Source organism: Chiroxiphia lanceolata, chromosome 4, assembly GCF_009829145.1.
Source record: "Chiroxiphia lanceolata isolate bChiLan1 chromosome 4, bChiLan1.pri, whole genome shotgun sequence".
Lineage (NCBI taxonomy): Eukaryota > Metazoa > Chordata > Aves > Passeriformes > Pipridae > Chiroxiphia > Chiroxiphia lanceolata.
Window position 1 is genome coordinate 3,449,299 of NC_045640.1, and position 26,782 is coordinate 3,476,080.

The 26,782-nt window shown below is 47.3% G+C and overlaps 1 protein-coding gene across 4 annotated transcripts in view; it reads left to right on the forward strand.

Annotated features, from left to right (window-relative positions):
* The window catches only part of SMOX (spermine oxidase), a 51,560-nt gene extending 26,450 nt beyond the window's left edge, over window positions 1-25,110 (forward strand). For all 4 annotated transcript variants that reach the window (XM_032684893.1, XM_032684894.1, XM_032684892.1 and 1 more), the window contains 6 exons: window positions 457-691; window positions 5,056-5,282; window positions 13,036-13,209; window positions 16,067-16,766; window positions 23,189-23,349; window positions 24,627-25,110. In XM_032684893.1, the coding sequence (XP_032540784.1) occupies window positions 484-691; window positions 5,056-5,282; window positions 13,036-13,209; window positions 16,067-16,766; window positions 23,189-23,349; window positions 24,627-24,764 (1,608 nt within the window). In that variant the 5' untranslated portion in view covers window positions 457-483 and the 3' untranslated portion in view covers window positions 24,765-25,110. The remainder of the gene's footprint in view (window positions 1-456; window positions 692-5,055; window positions 5,283-13,035; window positions 13,210-16,066; window positions 16,767-23,188; window positions 23,350-24,626) is intronic.
* The last annotated feature ends 1,672 nt before the right edge of the window (window positions 25,111-26,782 follow it).

Consider the following 26,782-nt stretch of genomic DNA (forward strand, 5'->3'; position numbering starts at 1 on the left):
ACCTAGTGCCCTGGTTAGAGGATCTGAAGCTTATGCTTTGTGGTTGCCACAGTGGCACAGTGGAGCTTCATCACTGGGTCGTGGAGCTCGTCGGCACTGGGGACGTCGTTCTTTTGTCTTTATTTTTCAAAGCCTTTACCACAAAATTGCCACTTTCAGAGGTTATATAAAAACATGGGTGTTTGAAAGTCCTTTGGAAATAGTCTACATTGTACAAGGGGGTGGAGATTTCTGCAGTTTCCAGTACTGGTCCTCCAGGCTAAAAAGTTGTTGCATCCCAGTTTGACCTCAGTTATCCTTTCCGTGCATCCCATTTTGAAAGGCTGGGTCCAGTTCACAACTTTCTTTTCTCTTCTGCCCGACTTCTTTATTTGCAATTTTCTTTTTGCCTTCCCTGGGAATTTTCAACCGCGGAGGACAAGCGTTTGTGAGCACTTGTTTGCTTTCTTCCCGTAGGTTCCTTAGAAAGAGAGCTTGGACGGCATGCAAAGTTGTGAAATATCTGCAGACAGCACGGATGATCCTCTTAGTAGTGGCCTACGGAGAAAGCGACAGCCTCGAATAGTCGTTATCGGTGCTGGGCTCGCGGGCCTGTCGGCAGCCAAGGCGCTCCTGGAAAGCGGCTTCACGGATGTAACTGTCCTCGAGGCGACCGACCGCATCGGGGGCCGCGTGCAGAGTGTGAAACTCGGTAAGAGGGGCCCTTCCCTGCTCTCCCGGCGAGGCTCTGTGTTGTCCTTGGGTTAATCCGACCTCGGGAACGGGATGTGTGCACGTGCAGCGTTGGGTTGGGGTGTGGCGTTGTCGGGAACGTAAATCCCCGGGCTCCTTTCGGGGTGATCCCGTGCTGTCTCGTGCATCAGTTCCGACGCAGCGCTGCTCCAAACCCCGTGTTTCCCTGACATAAAGATCTGGATGATTGTTTTCAGTCTCACAGGAGCAGCTCTGTGATTAAGGAGCTGTGTTGAGACAGTTTCCACCCAGGTGTTCCAGCCTGACTCTTGCCCAGGAGCAGCCAGTAAATCTCCAGGCTGGCAAATGTTTCTCAGGGCTTACAGCGCTTGCAGAGGGGAAGCTCTGAGCTGTTCTGCCTCACAAATAGCCTCATTCATTTCCCTTTAAGTAATTTACTGTGTAGGGCACTACCCACTGGGAATCAGGCTGCTGGAAAAACCTCTTCAATGTATTCTTTCATCCTGATTTGCAGCTTTCCCACCTCTGCAGGTTCCTTTCTCAGTGTGTAATAGAGGTGCAGGTGCTGGATATTTGAATCCCGTGTCAATTGGAAGGGCTTGTAAAATCTCTAAATGCAAAACTCGTGGAACAAACGTTGTCCTTTGCAGCACAGGAGTCAGTGAAACTATCTAGGAGGATGTTGCTTGTCTCTTCTCTGCAGGAGGGGAAAATCTCTTCACTTTTACTAAATTTTCCTCCTGATTTCAACAAACTAGTTCTGTTTCTATCCCACTGTCTGGATTTATTACCTTTGGCCCCTTCCTGCCCTGTTTTCTTTTTATTTCTTAGGTGATTACATCACTTAATGTGTTTTACTCAAAAAACTCACCACAGTAAACAAACAGCAGCGTCCCATGAACTTGCAGAAGGGAAATGAATGGAAAGGCAGTTGGACAAATCTAATCTCCAGGGTCTGAATAGGGCACTTCACATTCTGCTGAGACTTGGCATAGAGCTGAGGATGGGAAGTGTGTCCTTTACTCACAATCCGCTGTATTAAAAATATCCTGGATCGTGCCTGTGAGAGGAGGGAAGTGCCAAAGAGCTGAAATCTTCAGGGAGCAATAGATCATTCTGCCAGTGCACCTGTGAAATAGTTTTGGTGTATTAGTTTTGAGATTGATTCTCTCACTTTTGGCCACCTTCACCAATAATTCACATCTTTGCCTTTGCTGGGAATCCACCTCCTGTTCGTTAACACTTCTTAATTAACAGGAGACAAGAGCAGACATTGCAATCTGGGGGAGGTCTCATAGTTTGCAGATAAAACTGTTATTTTCAAGGCAGAGACTGGAATCCAAAGTCTTGATCTTTTAACACCTTTCCTAAAGCTGCAAAGGGTCTTTTCTTACCTTCTGCAAACTCTCAAGGCTGCCCTGTTGTGGGTGTGGGCTGCAGTTCTCTCCCGAGGTGGATCCATGTTTTGACCCCTCTGTGCTCTTGGCAGATTCATGTGCCTTTTAGCAAACAATTTTGGAGCCCTGTTGGGTGGTGAAGCAGCACATATTCAGAGCCTGCTTAATGCCTGGTACAAGGGCATGGTCCTGGGCTGTGTTTTCTTCTTCTGTGCTTCCTGGAGCAGCAAGACTGCACCAAGGACTTGCGAGACCTGCTCATTTCTCAGAACTGGCTAAAGCTGCACAAACAACTGTTAAAGAAGTGGTTCTTCTGGGCCTTCAACATATGACCAGTTTGATCTGGCCTTTAAATGTTAAATGGCATTTAAATGTTAAACTTCTCTGGCCCCACCCCTGTCTGCACACTTGACTAAAGATCTGATTCAAATCTTTATCAGAGCTACTAATTTGGAAGAAATTCTTCCCTGTGAGGGTGGGGAGGCCCTGGCACAGGTTGCCCAGAGAAGCTGTGGCTGCCCCTGGATCCCTGGAAGTGTCCAGGGATGGACACTGGGGCTCCAGGGTTGGATGGGGCTTGGAGCAACCTGTTCTAGTGAAAGGTGTCCCTGCCCATGGCAGAGGGGTGGAACGAGATGATCTTTAAGGTCTTTTCCAACCGAAACCATTCCGTGATATGGTGGCACCTTCTCAGGGTTATATCCTAATCCTTCCACTCCCACTGAGCCACACTGTGTCTTGTAGGGGATAGTATTTTCCCTCAAGTGCATGGAGTATGTTGCTGTTCAGCACAGGGGAATAACCTGAATTTTCAGAGATTTGGTTCATCTTTTCTAGCACAGGTGAGGCAGAGGGTTTGTGTGTTTGTGGACTGTGTGTGTCTTGCACGTGATCTGTACCATCTGTATCCACTGCAGATATTTCACAACAGGATATCCAAGAAATAGTCAGGGCTGCGAAGGGAAATGTGGAATTTGCTGTACATGTTCAGGAGGCTTCGTGCACAATCTGTGTATTCCTTTGGTTATTTTTGTTGTATTGGGTGATTCATTCGAAGTAGATTAATACTGAACCTAAAATCCTTTAAGGCCCTGGAAGTAAATTGGCTGTCTCTGTTTAAAAGGATCTTATTTAATTTTACACTTTTAAATAATTCATCGTGTAACTTAACGCCCGGTAACAACCGACTTATCTTCTTGGTAGTGATGTGTTTGAGTATTGCAAGGCAAGAATTACTGCTTTTAATTTGTAGGTATTTGTTTCTATTGCACACAGCTACTGCAAACAGGAGAACTTGGGACACATCATCGTTGTTCCCCAGCACTAAGACAGCAGGACCTGCTGGCACATTGTTTTCTTTCAAAGACCAGGTGCATACAGAGGGTTGTTGTGCAGCAGAGAGCAAGCTCCTGCCACAAAGCAGCAGGCAGTTTTCCTGCTGCTGCTCTGGCATGGGATGACTGCAGGGGGATTGCATTGACAGAGGGGCTGCCACATGCAATATTGATGAGCTCTGTACCTTTGGCTACCAGTGCTCAGTCATTTCCACCTGGCTGGGTGCTCTGGATTTTGTGGCACCTTAAATATTCACAGGTCTGTGAATTGATGCTGTGCTTTGGTGTAGAAATCTTGTTCTGTAATGCAGATTTCGAGGGGCAGTCAGCATGGTACTTAATGACAAGGTGGTTGCTTGAAAAATGAGATCCATGGAGCTTCCCTGGGAGGCAGAATCTCAGCTGGAGAGCAGCATTCCTTGGGGCTTTCACCCATTAAACTTGACTGCATTACAGCATCGTGCTGCAGTGTCTCTGTCTGAGCATATATTTACATGTTAAACAGCGTATGATGACTGGTAACTGCACCAACCTTTCTCCATCAAGCAGGATCCTGTTAACTGTCCCACTTAATCAGGCATTCCCACGATGCTGGGAGAGGCTGCCCAGCTTCGTCAGACTTCAAAACAGCTTTGGACTCCAGAGAATCTGTCAAAATGTAGGGGGAGAACACACCCCAAGCTTATTTTTAGCACCTGCTTTCAGCTGCTGAGCATCTGCCTGTGCTCTCAGCACAGTCCTGGCAGTGCTGGGTCAGGGGAGAGCCCTGGTGCAAACCCAAATAGTTGTAAGGAAGGGGGAGAGTGGGGATGACCAGAATCTTTGTGTTCTGCAGGCCGAGAGTACAGGTGATGAAAACTAAATGCATCTGGTGATTAACCTAATGGTTAACCTAATCTTCAAAGGCATAAATAATAAAATGCAGCTTATTTACTCATTTGGGGAATGGAAATGCATGTTTTATTGCAGTTAATCTGAGATGTATTTGTAAGTAATAAGCATTTTTAATCGCAGGAGGTTCAATATTCAGGCAGATGTTACTATCCCAGGGCAGCCCAAATTTTCCTTCATCTCCCTGCCGGCAACAAGAACCGGGAACTGAGAAAGGTCTGAATTTCTCCTTAAGTACCAGAGGTGTGTCACTGCGGTGGATCTTCCTTGGAAACATCCCATCCTTGCAGCACTATCCAACCCTATATCCCTGTCGTGGTTTGAGAGCCCCAAAATCCAATTCTCGAGTCCAAGCCCCCCTCCCACAACTCAGAGCAGTGTGAGATGGGTTTTCCAGACACAAACACGAGACTCAATTTGGGGGAAAAGGGAATTATATTACAAACACTGTACAAATAAATATTATAATACATCATATACAATCTTAACTATCTCTCCTATAATAAATCAGTATTTACAATGGATTAGTCTCTTCTCCCTTCAATCCCAAAGGACTGGTTTGAAGAACACTGTCATTGCCTGTGTCTGACAGAGAAAAATCACTCGAGTGATGTTCAAACACGTGTCGTCCTTGGGCGATTCTGCTTCTGCTCATGAACATTTTAGTTCAGGTTGAGCATGACAAGCTTTCAGGAAAACAGGCTTCAATAACCCATTTTCTTTGGCTTCCTCTCCCTCAGGGCATGCCACTTTTGAGCTGGGAGCTACGTGGATTCATGGTTCACATGGAAACCCAGTCTATCATTTAGCAGAAGACAATGGTTTGCTTGAGGAAACCACTGACGGCGAGAGGAGCGTTGGGCGGATCAGTCTCTACTCCAAGAATGGGGTGGCCTATCACCTCACCAACAACGGGCAGAGGATCCCGAAAGATGTGGTTGAAGAATTCAGTGATTTATACAACGAGGTTGGTGCTCAGCTGCTTTGGCAGGTTGTAGGTTTGCCTGAAACACTGAGGCCCCTTCACAGTTGTAACGATCCGGGACAAAGGTAGAAATTAATTTCTTTGTAAAAAAAACCCCAAACCACTAAGTTTTTTTTTATCTCATCTGCTTCGCTGTACCCCATTTGTCCCTGACGTGGGATTAACTTGCTGTTGTGAGGAAGAACAATCTTTCCATGTTTGTCATCAGTTTAATCACTTCCAGCAACTGTTTCTGGGGAGATACAGTTGTTTGCTGGAGAAAGTTGCTACTTAATCAAAAGAGTAGAGGAGGGATCAAATTACTGAACAAAGTAGACGCAAAACCTTAGCAACAACCAGCTAAATATTGTATCCCTATGACTTTTTATGAATACCATAATGTGCTGTGTAGAGTGCCAAAGTCAGTGTAGTATCATAAGAGTTGTAAGTTTTCTTGCATCAGAAGGAAAAGGGACATCTGTGCTGGGAGGTTCAGACCATTGTGGACTTCACTTCAAGGTTCTTTTAAGTCTTTTCCTTGCCAAAGTAAATTATAATTATTCCTCACATTTTTTTAATGTCACATGAAGTACATTTAGAGGGGTCTGTACAGACTGTCTGGCCCTCCAGGTAATGTGATCTCTCAGTGGGTTATATAAAATGGAGCAGAACATGAGGATTCTCATCAGGCTGTAGCCATGCCTAAAACCTTTGGATTTTTGTCTGACAGTGAACTTCAGTGTTTGACTCTTGGCTGAACACACACTAGATTCAGGTTTCTGTTGCATACTTTGTTTAAAAATATGTCTGTGAGCCTGTAAAGAATTATCAAGAATTGGGTGGGGAGCAGAAAAGGGGATTTTTTTCTTTTTTTTTTTTTTTTTTTTTTTAATTTGGAAAGACTTTTGGCACTGTTCTTTGTCTCTGAACTGGAATGGTGATGGGATGGCACAAAGATCATTTCAGTTTTAGAGAGGAGTAGTAGGAATTTAAAAGAAACTTTGGTATGGAAAGGATTTAACAAGCTGTGGACAACTTCTTGGGCAAATGCAGGTGGAGATAATTCGTCTGAACAACTTTTCATATTACTGGGTTGAAAAACAGAACCAGAGCCAAGCAGGAAAAAAAGACAGGTGAGATGTGTGTGGAGGAGAATGAACAGCAAGTAGGGCTAGAAAGAGAAGTGAAAATACTGCAGTGAGCAGCATTATTTATGTAAATGGAACAGTGCCAAACTGCAGGCAGGGCTCAGTGATCATCCTGTCTGGAAGATGATAGGAAAATCTCCAGCAAGGGGAGGGCAGACTCTGAAATGAGAAGAGAATACAAAGATGAGAGCTAGTCAGCTTTGAGATAAACCCAGTGAGATAAAGGCTATAACAAGGTACCAGTGTTTTAGAAATGATTAATTTGGTAAATCTACCCTTTCTTTTAAAAGGGAGAGAAAGGGGCAGCCAGTGACAGGAGAGAACAACACATTAAAAGTTAATCTTCTTTGCGAAACACCTAATTAGCTTATCATTGCCACAGGATATCTTTATCTCTAGCAGACAGAAAAGGCTTTCACATTTATGGCTTGTAAAAATGTCTACAGGCACTCACAGCCATAAAAAATATGTAAGGGACAGCTGAAGCCAAGCACAGGGCACCAGCCAACCCCTTAATTGCTCCTGCTGGGAGGTGCTTTCTCTGCCTTCCTCCAAAGCCTGCTGGAATTTCTTGCAGAGGCAGCTCAAGGTTTTGTTGAGCTGCTTGTCCCAAGCCCTCTGGGGTGCCAGGTTGGATGATCTGTAGTGATTTAAGACAACTGGCTGTGGTTTCTGCCCTGTGCTGTGTAGGAAAAGTGGGAATTAAGGCGAGCAATGTGATCCCCTGAAAATCTCCAGTTAAAATGACTGTAGGAAATACAAGTGCCCTGGAGGGTGGGCAGCCAGGAGCATGTGCAGGAGGTCTGTGGCTTTGGGGACCTTTTCCTCTGGCATAAAGTGCAGAGAGTGTTTCACACATGCTGAGTCTGGCTGGGGCATTTCTGGTTGTGTTTTTTTTGAGTCCTCCATTCTCTCAAAGTTTTCATTATTATTTTCATTAGAGTCCATTCCATCATTTCTTATTTCATCTTGGCTGGCCAAAACTCTGTTGCTTTAACTGATGAAATGGGTGCTGGGGAGGAACAGCAGGAATTTGATCTTCAGTTCTGCATCTTTGCTGTTTTGAGGAGGCAGGTTTTTTTGAGTGGTTTTGTTAAAACATCTTGAAGTTGTCCAGGATAAAAAGTCATCTGACAGATCACTGAGTCCTGAGGTCAGGCTCCTCCCTTGCCTCCTAGGAGCTTCCAGACCCTTCTCAGGTTGCTATTAGCAATCCCACCATCAGGTCATCTCATCCCTTTAGAAGAGGCTGAGATAGCAAAGTCTGTGGCTTGAAAAGAAGGAAACCCCCATAAAACAACCAGCAACCCCCTTGAGGGATGCAAAGCCTAATCAGGGTTGAAGTGGAAAATGTATTCCCTAATGGAGAGGGCTAGATTTGTCCCCATTCCAAAGGCCTGCCCTCCCTGCACAGCTGGCTCCCTCCCCATGCACTCACACACTGCCCAGCTTTCCCTGCAGCTGCTGCTGGGGCTCCAGCATATGCTTCCAGCTCTGCTCCTCCATCTGGATCTCTCTAGCCCCACTTATCTTGTCGCCTGGACACCAAATTCTGGGAAATACAAAGTGCAGGGGGTCTCCCTTCCAGTGTTTCACTAGTGCATGTGGAGTCTCTGAAGCTCAGTTCTAGCAAGGTGAGGTCTCTGTGTGCTGAGTTCTCCTGGAGTGAAAGGCAAAGCACCCCTGTACCTCCAGAGCTTTGCCTCACTAATTCATTTGGAAAGTCCTTAGGCTTTTTCCAGGCACTTGTCCAATCTTTTTTGGCTGGCTTCTTCTACTTCAGTACAAGTTTTGCTTCTTTTTTGTTTGCAGTAGCCTGAATTTTTAATAGCTGTAGGGATGTCTCACAGAAGCCTTTATTTGGTTACGAGGAAGCCAAGCAATCAAACTGCTTGAAAACTGCTCAGCTCTTCATTTCTGTAGCAAAAAGTTCCCCCTGAAGGGCTGTTGCCGTGCACTGAAGTCAGTCAGAATCTGTCATGAGCTTGTGACCAAGGTGACCTGAATCCTCCTTGGGAGAGCACTGCAAACTGAGCAGTGCCTCCAAGGAAGGTCTCCAGTCCTGCAGAGCATCCACCTGGATTTACAACTGTGCTTTGCCAAGGGAAGCAGCATGAGACAGGGCAGGAGAGCTCTCCAGCCACCGTTGTTTAAACACTGTCCTTCTTCAACCATGTGCTGTGTGGGGCTGGCAGTGCTCAGGGGCACTGTCACTCCATTTGGTCAGTCTCCAAAGGGAAAGGGACACCAGCATGGGGAGGTTCCCCAGGCTGTGATGCCCTTGCCATGTATTTATAATCTTCCCACCTTCCTCTCGATTCCTTCTGGGATAACCAGGGGAATTTTGGGGCAGGGGGAGGATTTAGGCCTGTTCCAGCTTATGCCACATCTGCATGACCTTCAGGAAAGTGTCAGGAGTGCGGCCTTTGAGGGTGATGTCTGCAGCTTCAGGGTCTGTGTATAACTCCTTGGAAAATGTAATTGATCTCAGAGTTGCTCTTCTGTCTGTGCTAAGTCCTCACTTCCCTCTCCAAAGAGGTATTTAAAACCAACTCCCCAGGTGTATTAGTGAAGGCTGGGAGGGAGGTGGTGAGCTGGACAAGTTAAGTGCAGGTGAAAAATCACACAGTCCATCGACCAGCCTGATTTAGAAAAAGTGCCTATTTTTACTTCAGCTTTTCAGTAGGGATTTGGTCCCTCAAGACCTGCTTCCCAGGAACCCTCCCTTTAACAATCAGCTAATTAACAGCCTTGTTATCTGTCAGCTTTCCCCTGTGTTCTGCAACAGCTTCTGGGGGAGGGATGCAGCCAAAGAATGACAGCGTTTTCCACCCTCCTCGCCCCCACCCCGTGCTGGGCTTCCTGCCATCCCCAATTAAGCTCCAGTGCCTTGCCTTGCAGTTATCGTGGAAAGCAGGACCAAAGGGCCACCGAGAGTCACTGTTCCCTCCCTGCCTCTATTGCACTGACAGATGTCTGGCCTGGAAACAGCCCGGACCTGTCTCCGTCGGGGTTTTTCACTGCCCGGGGATTAAGTCACTGCAGTTTTTAAGCCAAGTGAGAAAAAGACAATGCTGTGGATCGTCACCGGCGCTGACAGGAAGGAGTGTGGATTGGGATGTGCTTTCCTGGCCTCCTTCAATGCAGAGAAACTTCTTTATTTAGATTTGTTCTTCCTAAGAAACTGCCTTTTCCTGTGGTGGAGGAGCACGTATGTAGGGAACACGTGGAGGTAGAAGCTGGTAGGTGACAGAGGGGACATCCCTGCTGGAATCCACGTTCTCTGCACAGGCCCTGCTTGTGGGATGCCCCAGAGCTGGTCAGAAAGAAGACAGAAGATGTAAGCTGAAGTGAAGCTGTTTTAGGATTATGGACATTTAATTCACTCCTTTTAGTTTCTGACCTTCAGCCCTTTCTGTCTTTCAGCCCCAGGCTGAGGGAGTTGGAGTTATTCAGCCTGGAGAACAGAAAGCTCCAGGGAGACCTTAGAGCCCCTTCCAGTGGTTTGAGGGACTCCAAGAGAGCTGGAGAGGGACTTTGAACAAGTGCATGGAGCGACAGGACAAGGAGTGATGGCTTTAAAGAGGGTCAAATTAGATTACACATTAGGAATTCTTCCCTGTGAGGCTGGTGAGGCCCTGTCACAGGTTGCCCAGAGAAGCTGTGGCTGCCCCATCCCTGGAAGTGTTCAAGACCAGGTTGGGGCTTGGAGCAACCTGGGCTAGTGGAAGGTGTCCCTGCCCATGTCAGGGGATGGAACTAGGTGATCCTTAGGATCCCTTCCAACCCAAACCATTCCATGGTTCTGTGAATTCCCTGCAGGATTGTATGTCAACCCTCAGAAATCAGGGAAGGAAATCTGCTGAGAATAAAGGGTTGTTTGAGGTGTTCTGTGTCTTTTGCTTCTGCTACTGTTTTTCAGACAGGCTTCTAGGGCCTGCCCAAACCCAGAAGAGCTTGAGAGTGAGAAGTGATTACTTCACTGTGCTGAGAGGAGTTTGCCAGTGGTAGGAGCTGGGAGTTAATGCAGTCTGGTCTTTGTTTTTGCTACTTGCTTATATCCAGGTGTGTGATAATTGAAAAGGGAGAGGAGTCTGGACTGTGTGTGGTGTAGCTCCCCCCTTGCTGCTGGATATGGTGCTCTGGGTTTGGATGCATGGATATTTTGTCATCACCAGGATCTTTCAGGTCGTTCTTGATGCTGCCTTTCACCGGGATCTTGGAGATAAAGTCCCCATGAACTCTCTCATGAACCCTACTGTCATCACATCATGCCAAAATGATTGAAGGAGGATGAGCTTTCAAATCCTCAAGTGCCTGTTCCCAGTGACTTCAGTGGTGGTCCCATAGGAATGATGATGCTTTCTGTTCTTGTCAGTAGTTTCTCACCTGGGTAAAGAAAGCCTAGGGAATTCCAGCTCCAGACAGCACAATTCTGCTCCTTCTTCATTGGAAATCTACCTTAAATGAGGGCTTCTAGTGAACCTTTTCCACAGTTTCTTATACAGGATGTGTTTGCTGCATGTGTACGTCAAAGAATACATTTTGAGCATCTTTTCGATTCTTTTTTCTGACAATTCATCTCTTAATGCAGGACTTGATGTTGTTTCTCCTTGTGCTTCTTGCTTATGACAGCTTTGCCTTCCGTTCTTCATCAAATGGTTCAGCGCCCCCAAGAATCACAGAATATCCTGAGCTGGAGATGACCCACAAGGATCATTGACTCCAACTTCTGGCCCTGCCCAGAACAACACCAAAAATCACACTGTGTGTCTGAGGGCATTGTCCAAACACTTCTTGAACTTGAAAAGCAAGGAAATAATGGGGATTCTGAGAAAAAATAAGAAATCCTGATGGTGATTAAACTCACCTACTCTCTGATCAATAGGATGGCACACACAGGAAAGACTTCACTTGATGGTTCCAGCACGGAGAACTGGGCCTTTCTGCCCTTTTCTCTGTGGGACAGAGAAGAATATAGTGGTTAACAGAAACATACCCAGGCTCACTCCTCCTTTTGGCCAAGTGGTAGCTGGGTTTTAGCACAGCTTTGCTTGTCCTGTGCCTGTGTTATCTGCTTACAGAGCGCAATCAGCTTATGAAAGCTGAGCTGGTTGTGCTGACGCAAGGTCTGTGCAGCTCCGACCTGCTGGAAGTGGTTGGGGCCTCAGAAATCAGTGAACCTGGGAACCATGGGGTGTTGAAACTGCCAAAGAGCTTTTGGCACCGGGGAACAGAGAAGGCACTATTTCCTTTGCTGGAAGCCTTCGTTTCATGTCGGGCGTTGGGCTCCACCTTTCTTGTCTGGGAGTCTCCTTGGACGGGCTGTGTCCCAGCCAGTGTCTGCATTTCTTTTCTGTCTTCACCAGTTCCACTCACTTTTCTTGTAATTATTCTCTAAATTTTGTAGTTTATTTCAGCCTTTTTTTTTTCACTCCTTCACTTATTTTCTTCTTCAGTTTCTTCCTCATCTCTTACTTGCCCTTATCAACTCATCTTCCTCCATTCACTCACAGACCTGCTCTTTCTCACTCCTAACCACTGCTGTGCATTTTTCCTCACCACCTCCCTTTCCTCATCATACCTCTATTTTGCTTCCTCAAATTTGCTTTATTCCTAAAACCCAAGAGGAAAATTAAGCTCCTGGGGAGAATCAGAGTGGGAAGAACCTAAAACACAGTGGATTAGCCCTATCAGCAGGGAATGGGAAGCTCTGGGAGCCTTTGAAGGCAAGGCTGCCACAGTTCTGCCAGCTTCCTGCCAGATGTTTACTGTTGAGTTCAACTTCTCAGCACATCCAAATAATCTGTCTCCAAAAAAGGTGTAATCAAGCCATCTTTGGCAGGAAAAACTCGCCAAGCAGGGATGTCATCTCTCCTAGTAAGAGCACTGTGCACCCTGTGGCGTGATGTAAATGGACACATTCTGGGCAAACAACTTGTTAATGGGATGAGTTGCACTTCTGAGAGGCATCTTTTGAAAGCTTTCCCATGTTGAAAGATTCCTTGGAGTTTTTCCATGGAAATGAAGGGCTGTGACACAACTGCAGGCTCTTCTGGCAACATTAGGCAGAAGTACAGGTTACTCCAGGCAGCCACAAGCAGAGGGCTGAGGTGGTGGTGTTTTCTTGCTTTTTAAGTGGAAAACTGGGGTTAAAAAATTGTCAGGAATATCTTCTTCGAAGAACAATGATTTGTTACAATGGGTTTTTCCTTGTGAGTCTTCCTCAGGCTGGCTCCTGGTGGGGGGCTCTAGAGATGTCACTGTTTTCCACAGATCTATACCTGTCTTGTGCTCAACAAATTAAACGTGTGCACACAGAATTCCCTTGCTGTGCTGGTCGATTCCTGTTTTTCATGGAAAAATAGAAAAATAACTATGGAACTGAGTTCCCCCACTCTGGTGGATTCCCTCTAAATAAGGGAGAAGGTGGAAGGGCTGGTGCCAGGTTAGAGCAACCTGGGATTGCACCTGAGACACGGAGATGGGAGAAGATGTGAGGAAGCCCTTGGGTTCTGCTGGCAGGAGAAGGAGGATAAAGCGTCCTGCTCGGGGCATGGATTCTACTGGGAATCATGTTGTCCATCCTTCTGTCCTGTCTCTGGCAGGTCTATAACCTGACTCAGGAGTTCTTCCAACGAGGTAAACCAGTCAATGCCGAGAGCCAGAACAGTGTGGGCGTCTTCACGCGGGACGTCGTGCGCAAACGCGTCAAGGCCGACCCGGATGACACGGAGGCCGTCAAGAGGCTGAAACTGGCCATGATCCAGCAGTACCTGAAGGTATGTGTGCATGCCATTGGGGTTATTTTTTTGGTTTTAACTATGATCAGACAAATCCTGAACCTCAGGACCTGGCAGAGCCTTGCCCAGCACTGGGGAATTGCTTTCTGTGTTTATGTTGACAGCTTTTCCTCCGGAGGCAGATCCGGAGACAATGGGCTGAAACAGTGCCTTTACTCCTTTTTTTTCCCCTTAAACTCCAAGCTTTCTAATTAGAAGTGGCTTTCTTAGACCCTGTTAAACTTTCTGATGTGATTTAATGTTTTTTTACCACCTGAAACTACTTTATTGTCAGGGTCTTTTAGCAGTGTCTTGTCTTGTGCCTTACACGTGATTGTGCTTGAGTGTTTTTTACCTCTGTCCATATCTCAGAGACCAGAAGAAATGTAATCTTGATACTAGTAATTTGCTGAAGAAGTCCCCAGAAAGCATTTTGAAGGTAAAGCAATAAAATCCAAGGTAGACTGTATAAACTCATGTCCTAATCATCTTTCCTTTTGGCTTTCCTAGTTCTTTTTAGCTCCTCGATGCCTTGGCTAAAAGACTTCTCTGTGGGATGATGACTTAATGCTGCATCAAGCAGCACTCCATAAATACAGCGTAACAACCATTTCTATTTCAATTAGAATGATCTAAAATCTCCTGAAATGAGGCAGGGGAGGCAGGCAGCACTTTGTGGGGAAGTGTATGGAGTTCACCATTTACAGTGGGAACCCAAAGGAAAGAGAAATAAAGGTGTAAAGAGTCTCACAGGAGGTTTGTGACAAAGCTGAAGTTTGAACCCTGGTGTTCTGAGCCTGATATCTCAGTGTCCCAACCCAAAAACTTGTGTCACAGGGTGTCTCCACAGTTGCCACGTGAAGTTATTTATTGTGTTATCCATGCAAGATCATCCATGCAGAGAGGGTTAGTCATCTGATACAGCTCTTGTTTGCCTGGTGGTTTCTTCTGTGGTTGCTACAGGTTGCCAGAGCCTTTTCTGCAAGTCTTGCAAATCCCTTCTCATGTGTAAATACCTGAGAACAACAAAGCTTCTCATACTTAAGACTATCAGATGAGAAAGTGGGGATTAACCGGGTCTCAGGCAAAGTATAGTCTTGGTAGTTGCTTGTTTTTCCCTCTGGCGTTTTGGCTTCATGGTTGAAAGACTCAAACAGCCATCACAATGTGGAGTGTCCTGTTGGGGCATCCAGGCAGGATGAGCATCCTGTTGTGTGCCCTGGGGTGCAGGGTTTGTGTTGTGGGTCAGCAGAACTGACCCTGGGGGTGCGTTGGGAAGTTCTCAGCCAGCAGATGGGGTGGAACCACAGCACATTCTGAGGACGGGTCTTCACTCAGTCTCCACAGGAGTCATTGGGCAATGACCAGGATGGGAAAACCACCTGTTTGTCCCTGCAGTCACAGGAGCAGCCTGTGAACTACTTGGTACGACCTTGACTCGTTCGCTTGACACCTTATCGCAGCACAGAGATTCTGCCCTGCACCAGAACGCTCCACAGGGAGAGGGTCTAGGCTCATCAGGCTTCTAAACATGGTCATTAAAGTCTGGAAAGGCCTGGAAAATGGGTCAAAGGGTGAGGCAAGGAATTGTAATGTTCCCTTTGCCTAAAATGCTTAAAGAATTGTAGTGTGTGAGTGATTGTGACTCCGGTGAAGATTTTAAGATCACTGTGTCCCGTGCATAAAGATTATCATTACAAGCTTATCACAAGACAGCCCAAACATCCTGCCTTTGTTCCAGGGATTGTTGGAAGCTGTGGCTATGCCTAATACTCCTACACACATTAACCAACAGGTTAATGAATCTAAAGCTTTGGTAATCACATCAAGGGAATCAAACACACGTGTCTTACATCTTGGCATTTCCCTTTCCCGTCTCCTTTGGTTCCTTCTGTGCTGGGTCCTCTCACCTCCAGCAGATTGTTAGTTTGCTGATTGCTGACTGTTTGACAGCACGCTGAAAGCTGCAGACAGCAGAAGGAGCTGCCAAAAGATTTTCATGGCTCCTTATGGGAACATCTGTTAACATTGGAACGAGCATCTGATTAACGCAGCTCCAGGTTCTGCTGTAGGAGCACCAAGCGGACGGTCCCTGGCCAGTCGAGGGGGTTTTAAAGGACAGAAAAGAGTCAGAACTGTAACCCACAATCGTACAGAAGCAAAGACATCATGGAATCATAGAATCCCAGCATGGTTTGGGTTGGAAGGGACCTTAAAGAACATCTAGTTACAACCTCCCTGCCATGGGCAGAAACGGCTTCCATCAGACCAGGTTATTCCAAGCCCTGTCCGACCTGGCATTGAACACTAACAGGGATGGGGCAGCCACAGCTTCTCTGCACAGCCTGTGCCAAGGCCTCACCACCCTCACAGTCAAGAATTTCTTCCTAATATCTAATTCAACCCTCTTTCCATTTAAAGCCATCACTCCTTGTCCTGTCCCTCCATACCCGTGTCCGAAGTCCCTCTCCAGCCTCTCTTTAGGCACTGGAAGGTGATTTAAGGTCTCCCCAAAGTCTTCTCTTCTCCAGGCTGAACACCCCCAACTCTCTCAGCCTCTCTCCAGAGCAGAGGGGCTCTGGCCCTCTGGTCTCTGACCTCTGGGTGATGCAACTGTTGCTGCTGCAACCCAAGCTCGTTACCATGACAAAATGGTTTCTCTGGTTGCAAGGAAGGCTAAGGATTGATTTTTGTCAGATCCTGTGGCCAAGCACTTCTTTACTAGCAAAAATAATGCGGTTTCAGAGTGGGATTCAGGACTCCCATCCTGTGCAGCTCCTCTGTGCCCTTGAAACATTGTTCTGTGGCAAAAGGAGTTGCTCTGTGGCAATGTTGCTTTTGTGTTGCTTTCCCTTAGGTAGAGAGTTGTGAGAGCAGCTCCCACAGCATGGATGAAGTCTCGCTGAGTGAGTTTGGGGAATGGACCGAGATCCCTGGGGCTCATCACGTCATTCCTTGTGGTTTCATTAAAATCGTGGAGATTTTGGCCCGCTCCATTCCCAAGTCTGTCATTCAGCTCCGCAAGCCGGTCAAGTGCATCCACTGGAACCAGTCGGTCAGCAAGGAGATTGAGAGGGTGGCTGACCACAACAGTGACCTCCCTGAGGAGAACAAGAGCTCTGATGTCTTCGTGGAGTGCGAGGACTGTGAGTTCATCCCAGCTGACCACGTCATTGTGACCGTGTCGCTGGGAGTCCTGAAGAAACGCCACGAAAGCCTGTTCCACCCCCGCCTGCCCGAGGACAAGGTGATGGCCATTGAGAAACTCGGGATCAATACGACTGACAAGATATTCCTGGAGTTCGAAGAGCCTTTCTGGAGCTCTGAATGCAACAGCATCCAGTTTGTCTGGGAGGATGAGGCAGAGAGTGAGAGCTTGACTTACCCCGAGGAGCTGTGGTACAAGAAGATCTGCAGCTTTGACGTGCTGTACCCACCGGAGAGGTACGGCCACGTCCTCAGTGGCTGGATCTGTGGAGAAGAGGCTTTGATTATGGAGAAGTGCGATGATGAAACTGTGGCAGAAACCTGCACCGAAATGCTACGTAAATTTACAGGTCAGCCGTGCTCTGGTGGGAGAGGGAGCGTGGGGCTGGGGTGTTGGATAACCACGAGGAAGGAAATGCTTTAAAGTCATTTTTAGTTCTTTGGCATTTTATGTCCCTTTGAACGTGTGTGTGCTCCCTGCACAGCTCCTGCTTGGGTGTGCCTGGGAGCTATTTATGTACAGAGGGGCTGATAACCAGCTCAGGAAGTGGTGGGCAGAAGTGCTTGAGGATTCCACATCCTCTGCTTTATTTAATCACAAATAACTCTTCACACAAATAACTCTCCAGCAGCTGAAGCTGTCAGACTCGCTACCTCTGAGGACTGGTCTCAGCTGTGGAAAACAGCAGGGCTCTTTCAGAAGCTGAACCAGTTTAGATCAGCTGAGATGTGGTTGAATCACATCCCTGACTTCCATTCAATATCAGCTCTGTGGAAATCTCATCAGCCTAAATTTCAAACAATCCGTTGATCCTGAGAGTTCCCCTTTTCTGGGTGCATCACTTAAACCTTCCTGGACTTCACAGATTTTGTGTTTATTGAACGCACATCACATTAAGGGCAGCAGTTGGAGTTATTATACTGAGAAAATCCAAGATGAAATCACTAAAACTAGTAATACTGCAGAGGTCTTAGAAATCCTCTGATGGCTGAAAGAAATAGAGATGGACTTATTAGCAGCTTTGAAATAAGGATTTTGAATTTATATATGATTACAAGAGCAGCATCCTCCACAGTTAGATGTGGTTTATGCTCTTCAGGAGGTGGTGATTAAATGATTTATATTTTTCTGCCAGCTCGTGTTAGCCAAGTCTCAACACCCAGTGGGTTTCCAGCCTTATCACTTTCCATGGACCTCCAACTAACTTGAGAAATGTGCCTCCACAAGTGTAGCTTTTCCCTGTCCTTACAGACCATTTGCTACCAACAATATGGAGATCTAGAAAATCAGAATTACAGAATGTGCTGAGTTGGAAGGGACCCATCAGGATCATCCAGCCCAACTCCTGGCCCTGCACAGGACACCCCAAGGATCCCCCCATGTCCTGAGAGTGTTGTCCAAACGCTCCTTGAGCTCTGTCAGCCTTGCTGCTGTGACCACTGCCCTGGGGAGCCTGTTCAGTGCCCAACTACCCTCTGATGGAAGAACCTTTTTCCTGAAAGGGCCCTGGAACCTGAGGACTGTCTGCATAACTGGCCACTGCCAAAAGAGGTTTTAGATTTTACCACTCTCTCCAGAAATCCTGAGTTTGGATTCAGAACCTCTAATGCAATGCCCAGACCTGCCCCCTTGTTTCAGCTGGTGCCTCCTGAGCTGTTTGTGTGGGGGGGTGTTGGGTGTCCCTGCGCTCCGTGTCACGTCAGTTCCTACGCACCTTCCTTCCCTCTGACCTCAGCAGGCCACTGCAGCTCTAGGCAGGCATAGCAGGAGGCTCTTCTTTCTCAGGCCAAGTTGTTCCAGTGCTGACGTCTCCCAGAGTATACAAACAACCCTGTTTGTTGCAGCGTTTCTTGCTTCAAAAATTTTTTTTCTTTTTTTTATTTTTTTTTACAAAACACCTCAATTCATCAGTGGGAATTTGGCTCTCGGGGTCTTTCTCAGTATGGCACATGGGAATATTCTCTCCCTCTTCTCTCTGGGCTCATTCAGTGTTATTGTTTGCGTGTGTTGGATGTTCCTCTCTTCCTCCCAGGATGGAAATATGTTGGCTCTGGGTCCTTGGGTATGTGCTGCAGTTGCTGTTCCAGCTGATGCTGCACCTGGTCACTGTCCGTCAGACTCCTCAGCAGAGTGAGCTCTGTCTCAGCCTCCTGCTAATCCCAGGATATTTATCCCTGGAGAATTTCAGACTGAATTTACCAGGGCCTTGCCCTACATGGAGCATTTTGTGCATCAGCTGAGAGGTGGCCTTGCTGCTGCTCAAAACCGAAGAAGACCTGTTGTTGGAGCACCCATTACACAGCATGAGCTGTTCCACTTTCTGCCCCAGAAAAACTTGTTAGTTCGTAGAAAACCTTTTCACAGATCTTGCAGGAAGGCCTGGCTGAGGGAGCTGGGTTTATCCTGTTGCCCTTGTTCCCATTTTCCCTAGCAGGTTCACAGAAGGAGCAGTACCTCAGGGCTGATCTGGGCCAGGTGCCAGGCTGGCTGAAATAACAGAAGTGTCCTCAGCTCTCCGTGCACCTCCTACCTTCTCTGCTGATCTGTTCCATTGGGAGTGAGAGAGGGAGCTGGACCAGCAGCCTGCTGTCTGTGATGCAGCTGTAGTCACTTCTGAACACAGCTGGATTCCTCTGGTCCAACTCACACCACCAAACTCAGCTTTTAAACCTTTCCCACCACTCAAGTTCACATAAGTCAGTTAACCAAGTTAGGAAACTAGTCCTACCAGGATCCTAAGCTCAGTGGAAAGCCTGGGTCTTCCATGAGGCAGCTCAGATCTTCCACACTTCACTTGGTGCTCTGTGACATCTTCTGAAGCAGCTTTTCTCTACTGAGTATAGAGGGAGCCTGATATTCAGTAATGAAAGTAGACAGTTTGAGCCTTTTAACGTTCACTTTGCCTTTTGTGCCTTTCATGTCCTGGGTATGAAATCCCCCACACTCTTACTTCTTATTCTTCTGAGAAAGAATTGATGCATTACCAGGTGGGTTCCCATCTTCTGCTGTGTTTTCCCAGTCTGTTGCCCATGGTGGCCTTTCCTTTGGCTTCAGAGTTTGTTATGCCAGTCCTAAGTTAAATCTATTCTTTTAGGCTCACACTGAGAATCCCTCTCTGCGAGTTGACCTTAAATTTCACTCGCAGGCTGCAGATTATCTGGCTTTGCCGTGAAAGCCCTGAGGATTGTTCTGACCTAAGAACCATCAACAATTACTGCTTTTCACAACTGGATCTGATTAAATGGAATACCTCAGAGCAATTAGGAGTCTTGCTCTGCTGTCTTTGTTGGCTGAGCTCCAAGAGTTAGAAGCCAGAGGCAGTAGCCGCAGGCCTGGATCACTGGAGCCTGTCAGGCTGTGGATGGAGATGCCCTGAGTTGTCCTCTCTGAGCTCCAGCTATTTGTCTAGAGGGGAACAGATCTCTTTTAGGTTCTACATCACATCTCCCAGCCCCATGTGGGTGTCTGGGGTACCACGATGTCTCTCTTGGTGGTTGTAGTTCCTATTGTTTGAGTAGTACCACATATCTCCCTTGATGGGATCTTAGATCCCTGCTCTCAGGAGTGTCTTAATCTGGATCTGTGAGTTGATTTTAATAAATCTCTGTAGTTACACCTCCCAGGAGCAGAATAAAAATGGGATTGTGTGAGGCATCTGGATTTATCTTCCACAGCTGCACAAGTGGAAATCTGTGGCAGAAAAGTGTGTGCCCTCCCACTTCACTGAAGGCCAAGATCCCTTTTTTAGCCATTTTATCTCTCTTTGGACAGTGAAAACTGAGAAGTTTCCACATCTGTGTTGTTACTTTTATCTGTAGGCAAAGGCATGTACGTGTTTATTCTATTTAAGAGCAGATTAAGTCCAATTAAATATGTTCCCTGAAGGAGTGTGGCTCCCAGTCTTTGTAGTTTTTGTCCTGCAAACAACGGTTCAGGATCAGAGCTCATGTTACATGTTTCAACCGAAATCCTCCTCTATTCCTGCAGCAGAAGTGCACGTCTCGTGATCTTGCCCTTAGAAGCAGCTGCTGACATTAAAAGGTGCAGAAATGCAGAATGCAGGGGTACAGTGGTTGCACAGTGGGCTCATGGGTCTTGCTAACGTGGTTTGATGTCCTGGAGAACCTGGAAGGAGCTCATGAGAGCTGGTGCCTCTGCAGCACAGCTGGGGAGGGAGGCTGGCTTCGGTTTTGAGACTGGTACAGCTGTGTTTTGATGTGCCCAGGCTCCTTCCCCTGCTCCACACTGACAGCTGGCTCAGACATCCCTCCCTGAAGCTCTGCCACCTGCCCAAGGCCACACACTTCACGTGTCTGTGCTGCAGTCTCCCTTGAGATGGAGTTGCTATGTGAGGAGCAATTCCCTGTGGGAAGGCTGGTGTTTGCCTGTGTGAGGTCATCCGTGGGAAACACTGCAGAAGGACAAAGCTGGTGCTTTTGCCAGCCTGAGGATTGCTCTGTTCAACATGAAGGCCAGCAACTGCTGGGTTTGTGTCACTGGGCTGATGGCCCTACAAGCCCTTTTGTGAACAAATTTCAGCTGTTTCACAGACTTGTGGCCTTACCTGCAGGCTGACAAACCCTCATCTCATGAGGGTGCTCCTCATGTTAATCATGGTTTTATCAACACCATGTTGACTCTTCTGAACATGGAAACACACACCAGCTACAGAAGAGGCACCCCCAGCCCTCTGCAGAGACTCCTTTGATTTGAAAATCCATCGTGTTCTGGTTGTTGTGCAGTGCAGGCTGATGGGTGGCCCTGCTTGGGGGTCTGTTGTCTGACAGCTTCCATGGTGTGCTCTCCTGGGCTTTCCCACAGCCCTCAAAAATAAAACACCCTAACTTGTTTCCTTGACACATCTGAGAGCTCCCTGTTCTCAGACTCCCTTGGGCTTTCCACTTCCAGGCATTCCTGCTTTGAAGAGTCTTGGAGGAGCATATTTTAGAGGCTTTGTTATGTGAAGCTGTTGCTCCTGAAACAACATTGGTTTGTAGAATGTGTTTTGTTTGTGGCCTGTATTTATTTGCTAGTCTGGGACATATTTTGATCTGGGGGCTGGTGGTTAGAAAGTGTTCACAGTGTACTCTGGACAGGCCATCCAAGGGCTTCTGCTCTGTTCCAGCCCTGTATTCCATAACTCTGGTTGACACACAATATTCCCGAAAGCAGCAGCTGAATTGGGGAAGTAACCTGCTCCTGATTTCAAGGAATTGAAGGCACAGCTAAATAACAGTTTAGTAGAACTAAATAATGTAATGCTTAACTAATCTTTACAGTTGGATGTCTCCCTCTTTAAGCTGTGATGAAGAAAGTGGGGGAATTTGGGTTGTCTCAGAGCAGGCTGAACCTGTTGAGTTGTCACAGAGTCGGAGTCTGAAGCAGGCACAGGATCTGTGTGAGATGCAGACATGTCTCCAAACCCTTCCTTCCTGTGACAGTCTCTTACAATCACAGAATGGTTTATGTTGGAAAAGCCCTTTAAGACCATTAAGTCCAACTGTTCCCCCAGAACTTCCAAGGGCAGCACTAACCCATGTCCCCAAGTGCCACCTCCACATGGCTTTTAAATCCCTCCAGAGATGGAGACTCCACAACTGCCTCAAAGTTGCCTCAAGGGTGGATCTTGGCTCCCCCAGAGAGAATTTCTCTTCATTGGAATTCTTCATGTCCCATCTCCCCATTCCTCTCCTGCCAAGCCAGATATGATCATGAGACTCCAACAGAATCAGTGACACTGAGGTGACCCCAAACCAGCCTAGCAAGGGGATCTCCCTATTTATACCTGGCTCTTTGTACCTGGTGCTCTTCTGCCACCAGCTGGTGCTCGGCTGCCTTGGCTGCAGTCCTGGATCCCGTGTGCTCCTGTGCTCTTTGGGATGGGAACAGTGGCTGATGATCATTGGTGCGCTCCAGTGCCCCTCATCTAGAGGTCCTGAAAATCCTACAGCAATCTAGAAATCATCCTACTTCCAGCCTCAAAAGTCTTCTTTCCATGCTGTGTGTGTTCCACAAAATGGGTCTGTTGGAGTTTAAGTTTATTTGGGGGGGGGGGGCAACTGGGTTGCAGCTGGAATGAGTAATGCAGGTTTTGAGAACTTTCTGACAGGTTTTTCTGGGCCCCCACATAATGAAGATTTGCCTTCTAGCATCCTTACCCACTTCTCTTTGGAGGTACATCTCTCTCTCAAGACCACCTAAAAATCCAATTCAGACTAGGCACCCAGTTAAATACCTAAAATTTGGTGAGATCAATCACGTGCTTCATCACAAGCAGTCTCCCCACCACAAATGAGAGCAGGAGATGCTCTGTATTTTCAGCTAGACCATGTCCAGGGTTCACTGAAGCTCCCCAGTCTTTCAGGAATGTAGGCATTTTAATGATCTTTCCCAAAATGAACCACAGAATCATTTAGGTTTGAAAAGACCTCCATGTTCATCGAGTCCAACCTTTGACCAATCACCACCTTGTCAACCAAACCACAGCACTGAGTGTCATGTCCAGTCGATTCTTGAACACCTTCAGGGATGGGGGACTCCACCACCTCCCTGGAAAACAGAAGAGCTGAGTTAAAAGGGATGATGTTTCTGTTATACAGATAGTTAGAACTCAGTAAGAGAAGAGGGATCTGGTTTGGGGGCTCTTCCCTGTAACCTGCAGGCTCTGTTAGGATGGATGTCCAATAAATCAGACCGAATTTATCAGACCACACCTTGCACCCTTGGACACAGCCTTACTTTCTCTCTTCCGCTTTCCCCCCCCCCCCCCAGGGAATCCAAACATTCCGAAACCTCGCCGGATCCTGCGGTCCTCCTGGGGCAGCAACCCCCACTTCCGTGGATCCTACTCCTACACCCAGGTTGGGTCTAGTGGGGCCGACGTGGAGAAACTCGCTAAACCACTGCCTTACGCCGAGAGCTCCAAAACTCCTGTAAGTGTGGCCCAGACTGGGGCCGTGGCAGCACAACTGATGTGATTTTTACTGGGTAGTGAGTTTTCTGGGAGGGAGGTTGAAAAACACAATCCCTGGCTGGGCTTTCCAGTAGTGTGTGTTCCTGTGTTCCTGTTTTTTAAGTTGCACATACCCCCCTTGAACGAATGGCGTCTGTGGGATTTTATCCCTTTAACGTTTGGAATGCCGGCATTCCCGCCTTCTCTCCCTGAGTTTATCAAGAGCTGCTCATCCATGTGGCTTTTGGAATTGTGATCTCTGCGTTTTATGGCCATTAGCCTTATTGTCCAGTTCAGAATTCCTTAAAAAAGCACGTGTTAACCTGTTCTAAAGCTTGTTCTTAAACACATGCCCCTGCTGGTGTCTTAGGTCTGAATGTGTCAGAGGTGCATATTAGGAAATCTCTCTTGTGTTGGCAGTGCAGGCTGAGGGAGGCCCAGTCCTTGGCAGGGGAGGATGGATTTTCTCCTCAAACAGTGCCTTTGCTTTCTGAATATAGCAAGGAGCACACATGGAGATAGTTACCACAGCTCAGCTGACGAGCAGGAACACATTTAGCCAAACTCACCCCATCATTCAGGGTTATGTGTCCAAATCCAAAGACAAAGACTGATGGAAATGCAGCCTTCCAAGCAGTTGCCCAGTCTGTTCCCTGCACCAGAGCAGATATAATTTTATTCCATATAGAAATCTACTTAAAAAAAAGTAGCAGGAACTTTAGGAGTCTTTCTGTGTAGCTCCCAGGAAAGAGAGGTACCTGAAACTCCTGCCTTGGAGCTGAGTTGAAATTATAGCAAGTGTTGGTGTAAGAGACACAACAGTGTCTCTCACCCTCTGGGTTTTGAGACATGACTGTTTTTTCCTTCTGAAGTTGCTGCCCAGAGGAAAAATTACCTTAATGCCTAAAAGGCTGAGGTATAATTTAGGGGAGCAAAGGGAGGAGATGGTACTGAAAAGGTGCAGGTTTGTTTAAGGTTCCTGGAGCTGGGACCTGTCCTTGTGGAACACCATGTTGGGATTTGGAGAGCCAACATTCAACCCATGGGGATGCCCCATCCCAGGTTGGAGCAACCTGGTCTAATGGAAGGTGTCCCTGCCCATGGCAGGGGGTGAGGAACGAGATGAGATTTAATGTCCCTCCCAACCCAAACCGTGATTCCACGTGGGAGGGCACAGGGAGGTTTGTCTCCTTTTAGCCTCACATCTGCTTTCCAGTGAGTTCTGCTGAGCTGTGCCACTTTTCCCGTCCTCTGCAGCCGATGCAGGTGATGTTTTCGGGGGAGGCCACTCACAGGAAGTATTATTCCACGACCCACGGTGCTGTGCTCTCTGGGCAGAGAGAGGCTGCTCGTCTCATCGAGATGTACCAGGACCTCCTGCAGTGCCGGACCTGAAAGAGCCCTGCCGGTGACCACCACACCTCCCAGACCCTCCTGCAGGTGTGTGGAGGGGCTCTTTTTTACTTCAGTTCACAGTAGAACAGCCTTTATCTTTTCTATTAAAAAATAAAAAAACACCTAATTGTTAAAAATGTTAGTCATCAATAGCTTCATTTCCATGTGCTGTATTGTTAACAGGGGAAGGGTGCTCCTTTGGTCTGGTAAACCGTTTCTTTGTCATTTTAATTATGATTTCACTTCTGGTGCCTATCATATTTTTTTTCTCTGTTTCTCTTTCTGTATTGTAAGTGCCTTCTATACTAAAATAAATGTTGTAATAAAAAGACTGGGTGCTGTGGTACTTCCTGGATGCTTTGTTTGGTAACTTTAAACTCTTTTATTCAACGTTACAAAAGCAGGAGTTTCCTCTCTTCCTACAGATTTTGGTGTAGGATAATCTTGAGATAGATCTGGATACTCAATGTACTGATTGATCTCAATTAATCATGCAAAGAATTGCACTGTAAAGGCACAGCTTATTTGCCTTGTCCAGATTAACACAGGGACCACTCTGTGTCACATATTTAACTCTGTCACCTCTCTGTGGGCATTTGTGCTTCAGGAAATCTGCTGATAATTCCATGAGGGAATTTGCCTTTCCTCTGTCCCTCCATCCCTTGTCCAAAGTCCCTCTCCAGCTCTCCTGGAGCCCCTTTAGGCCCTGCAAAGGGCTCTCAGCTCTCCCTGGAGCCTTCTCTTCTCCAGGGGAACCCCCCCAGCTCTCCCAGCCTGGCTCCAGAGCAGAGGGGTTCCAGCCCTGGCAGCATCTGTGGGGCCTCCTCTGGACTCTCTCCAGCAGCTCCACGTCCTTGTGCTGTTGTTCCCAGGGCTGGAGGCAGCTCTGCAGGGGGGTCTCAGCTGAGGGGGCAGAGGGGCAGCATCCCCCCCTGTCCTGCTACCCATGCTGGGGGATAACTCAGGGCATGGGGGATTCTGGGATACCAGTGCACATTCTCTGAGAGGCGATGGCACCCCAGAACTCAGACACTCAGTGTCACCATGTCCTTTCCTTTGTGCTCAGCTTGGGCCCAGCTGTGTGTAAATATCTCAGTTCATCAACAAGATTCATTGTTTTGGGCAGAGAGGCCAGTGCTGCCGAACCACAAGGAGACCAAACAGCAGTGCCAAGGATGAGGAATGTCTGACCAGGTTTGTTCAGGAGCCTGCCAGCTCCTCCTGGTGGGATCAGGACAGCAGCTCTGACAGTGACACCTCTCATGGTGACGGAGTAGAACTGCTTGGAAATACATTCAAAAGTGATTAAAAATGTCCACAAGCAAAACTGGTGAAAGAGGGGGGGGAGTATCAAGAAAAATCTTTGAAAATGAACTTGGGGTGAATGGATAAAGATGCTGCAACAAGACTGTCCTGATGTAAACCTTTGGGAAGGCATCCAGGATCAAACCTTCCTTAGACTGAAAACGGGTTAGAAAGACATCACATAAGTGGTGTTTGTGGGGAAGAATCTCTCAGAACTGGGGTTTTCCTGTTCCAGCAATACAATCCAGACCAAAGAGGTCCAGTTAGGGCAGAGCTGACAGGACTGGTCAATGTGGTCACAGCCTCAACCCTGCCAGAGCTGAAGGAGGGTTTGGACAACACTCTCAAGACACCTGGAGGGATTCTTGGGGTTGTCCTGTGCAGGGCCAGAGCGGGACTTGATGTTGTTTGGACCTCGTGAAAGTTGCCATCTGGAATGAGAAAAGCCTTTTTTTTTTTTTAAATTCCTTAGAGAGAGAGAAATCCTGCTCTTCTTCAAAGTCCAGCGCACACAGTGCAGCCATCAGCACAGTCTAAAAACGTCTAAACAGTTTCCAAAAATACATAAAAAAAAAAAGTTTTCAGGATGAAGGCTTGGGGTGTGCAGCTGCTGCCTTATCTCCCCGCATTCCGTTTCTCCATCTGTCTGGCCGCTGGCCAGGGCGCCGTGTGAGGAGTGAGGGATGTGCCTGGTTTGGCATCTGCTGCCCCAC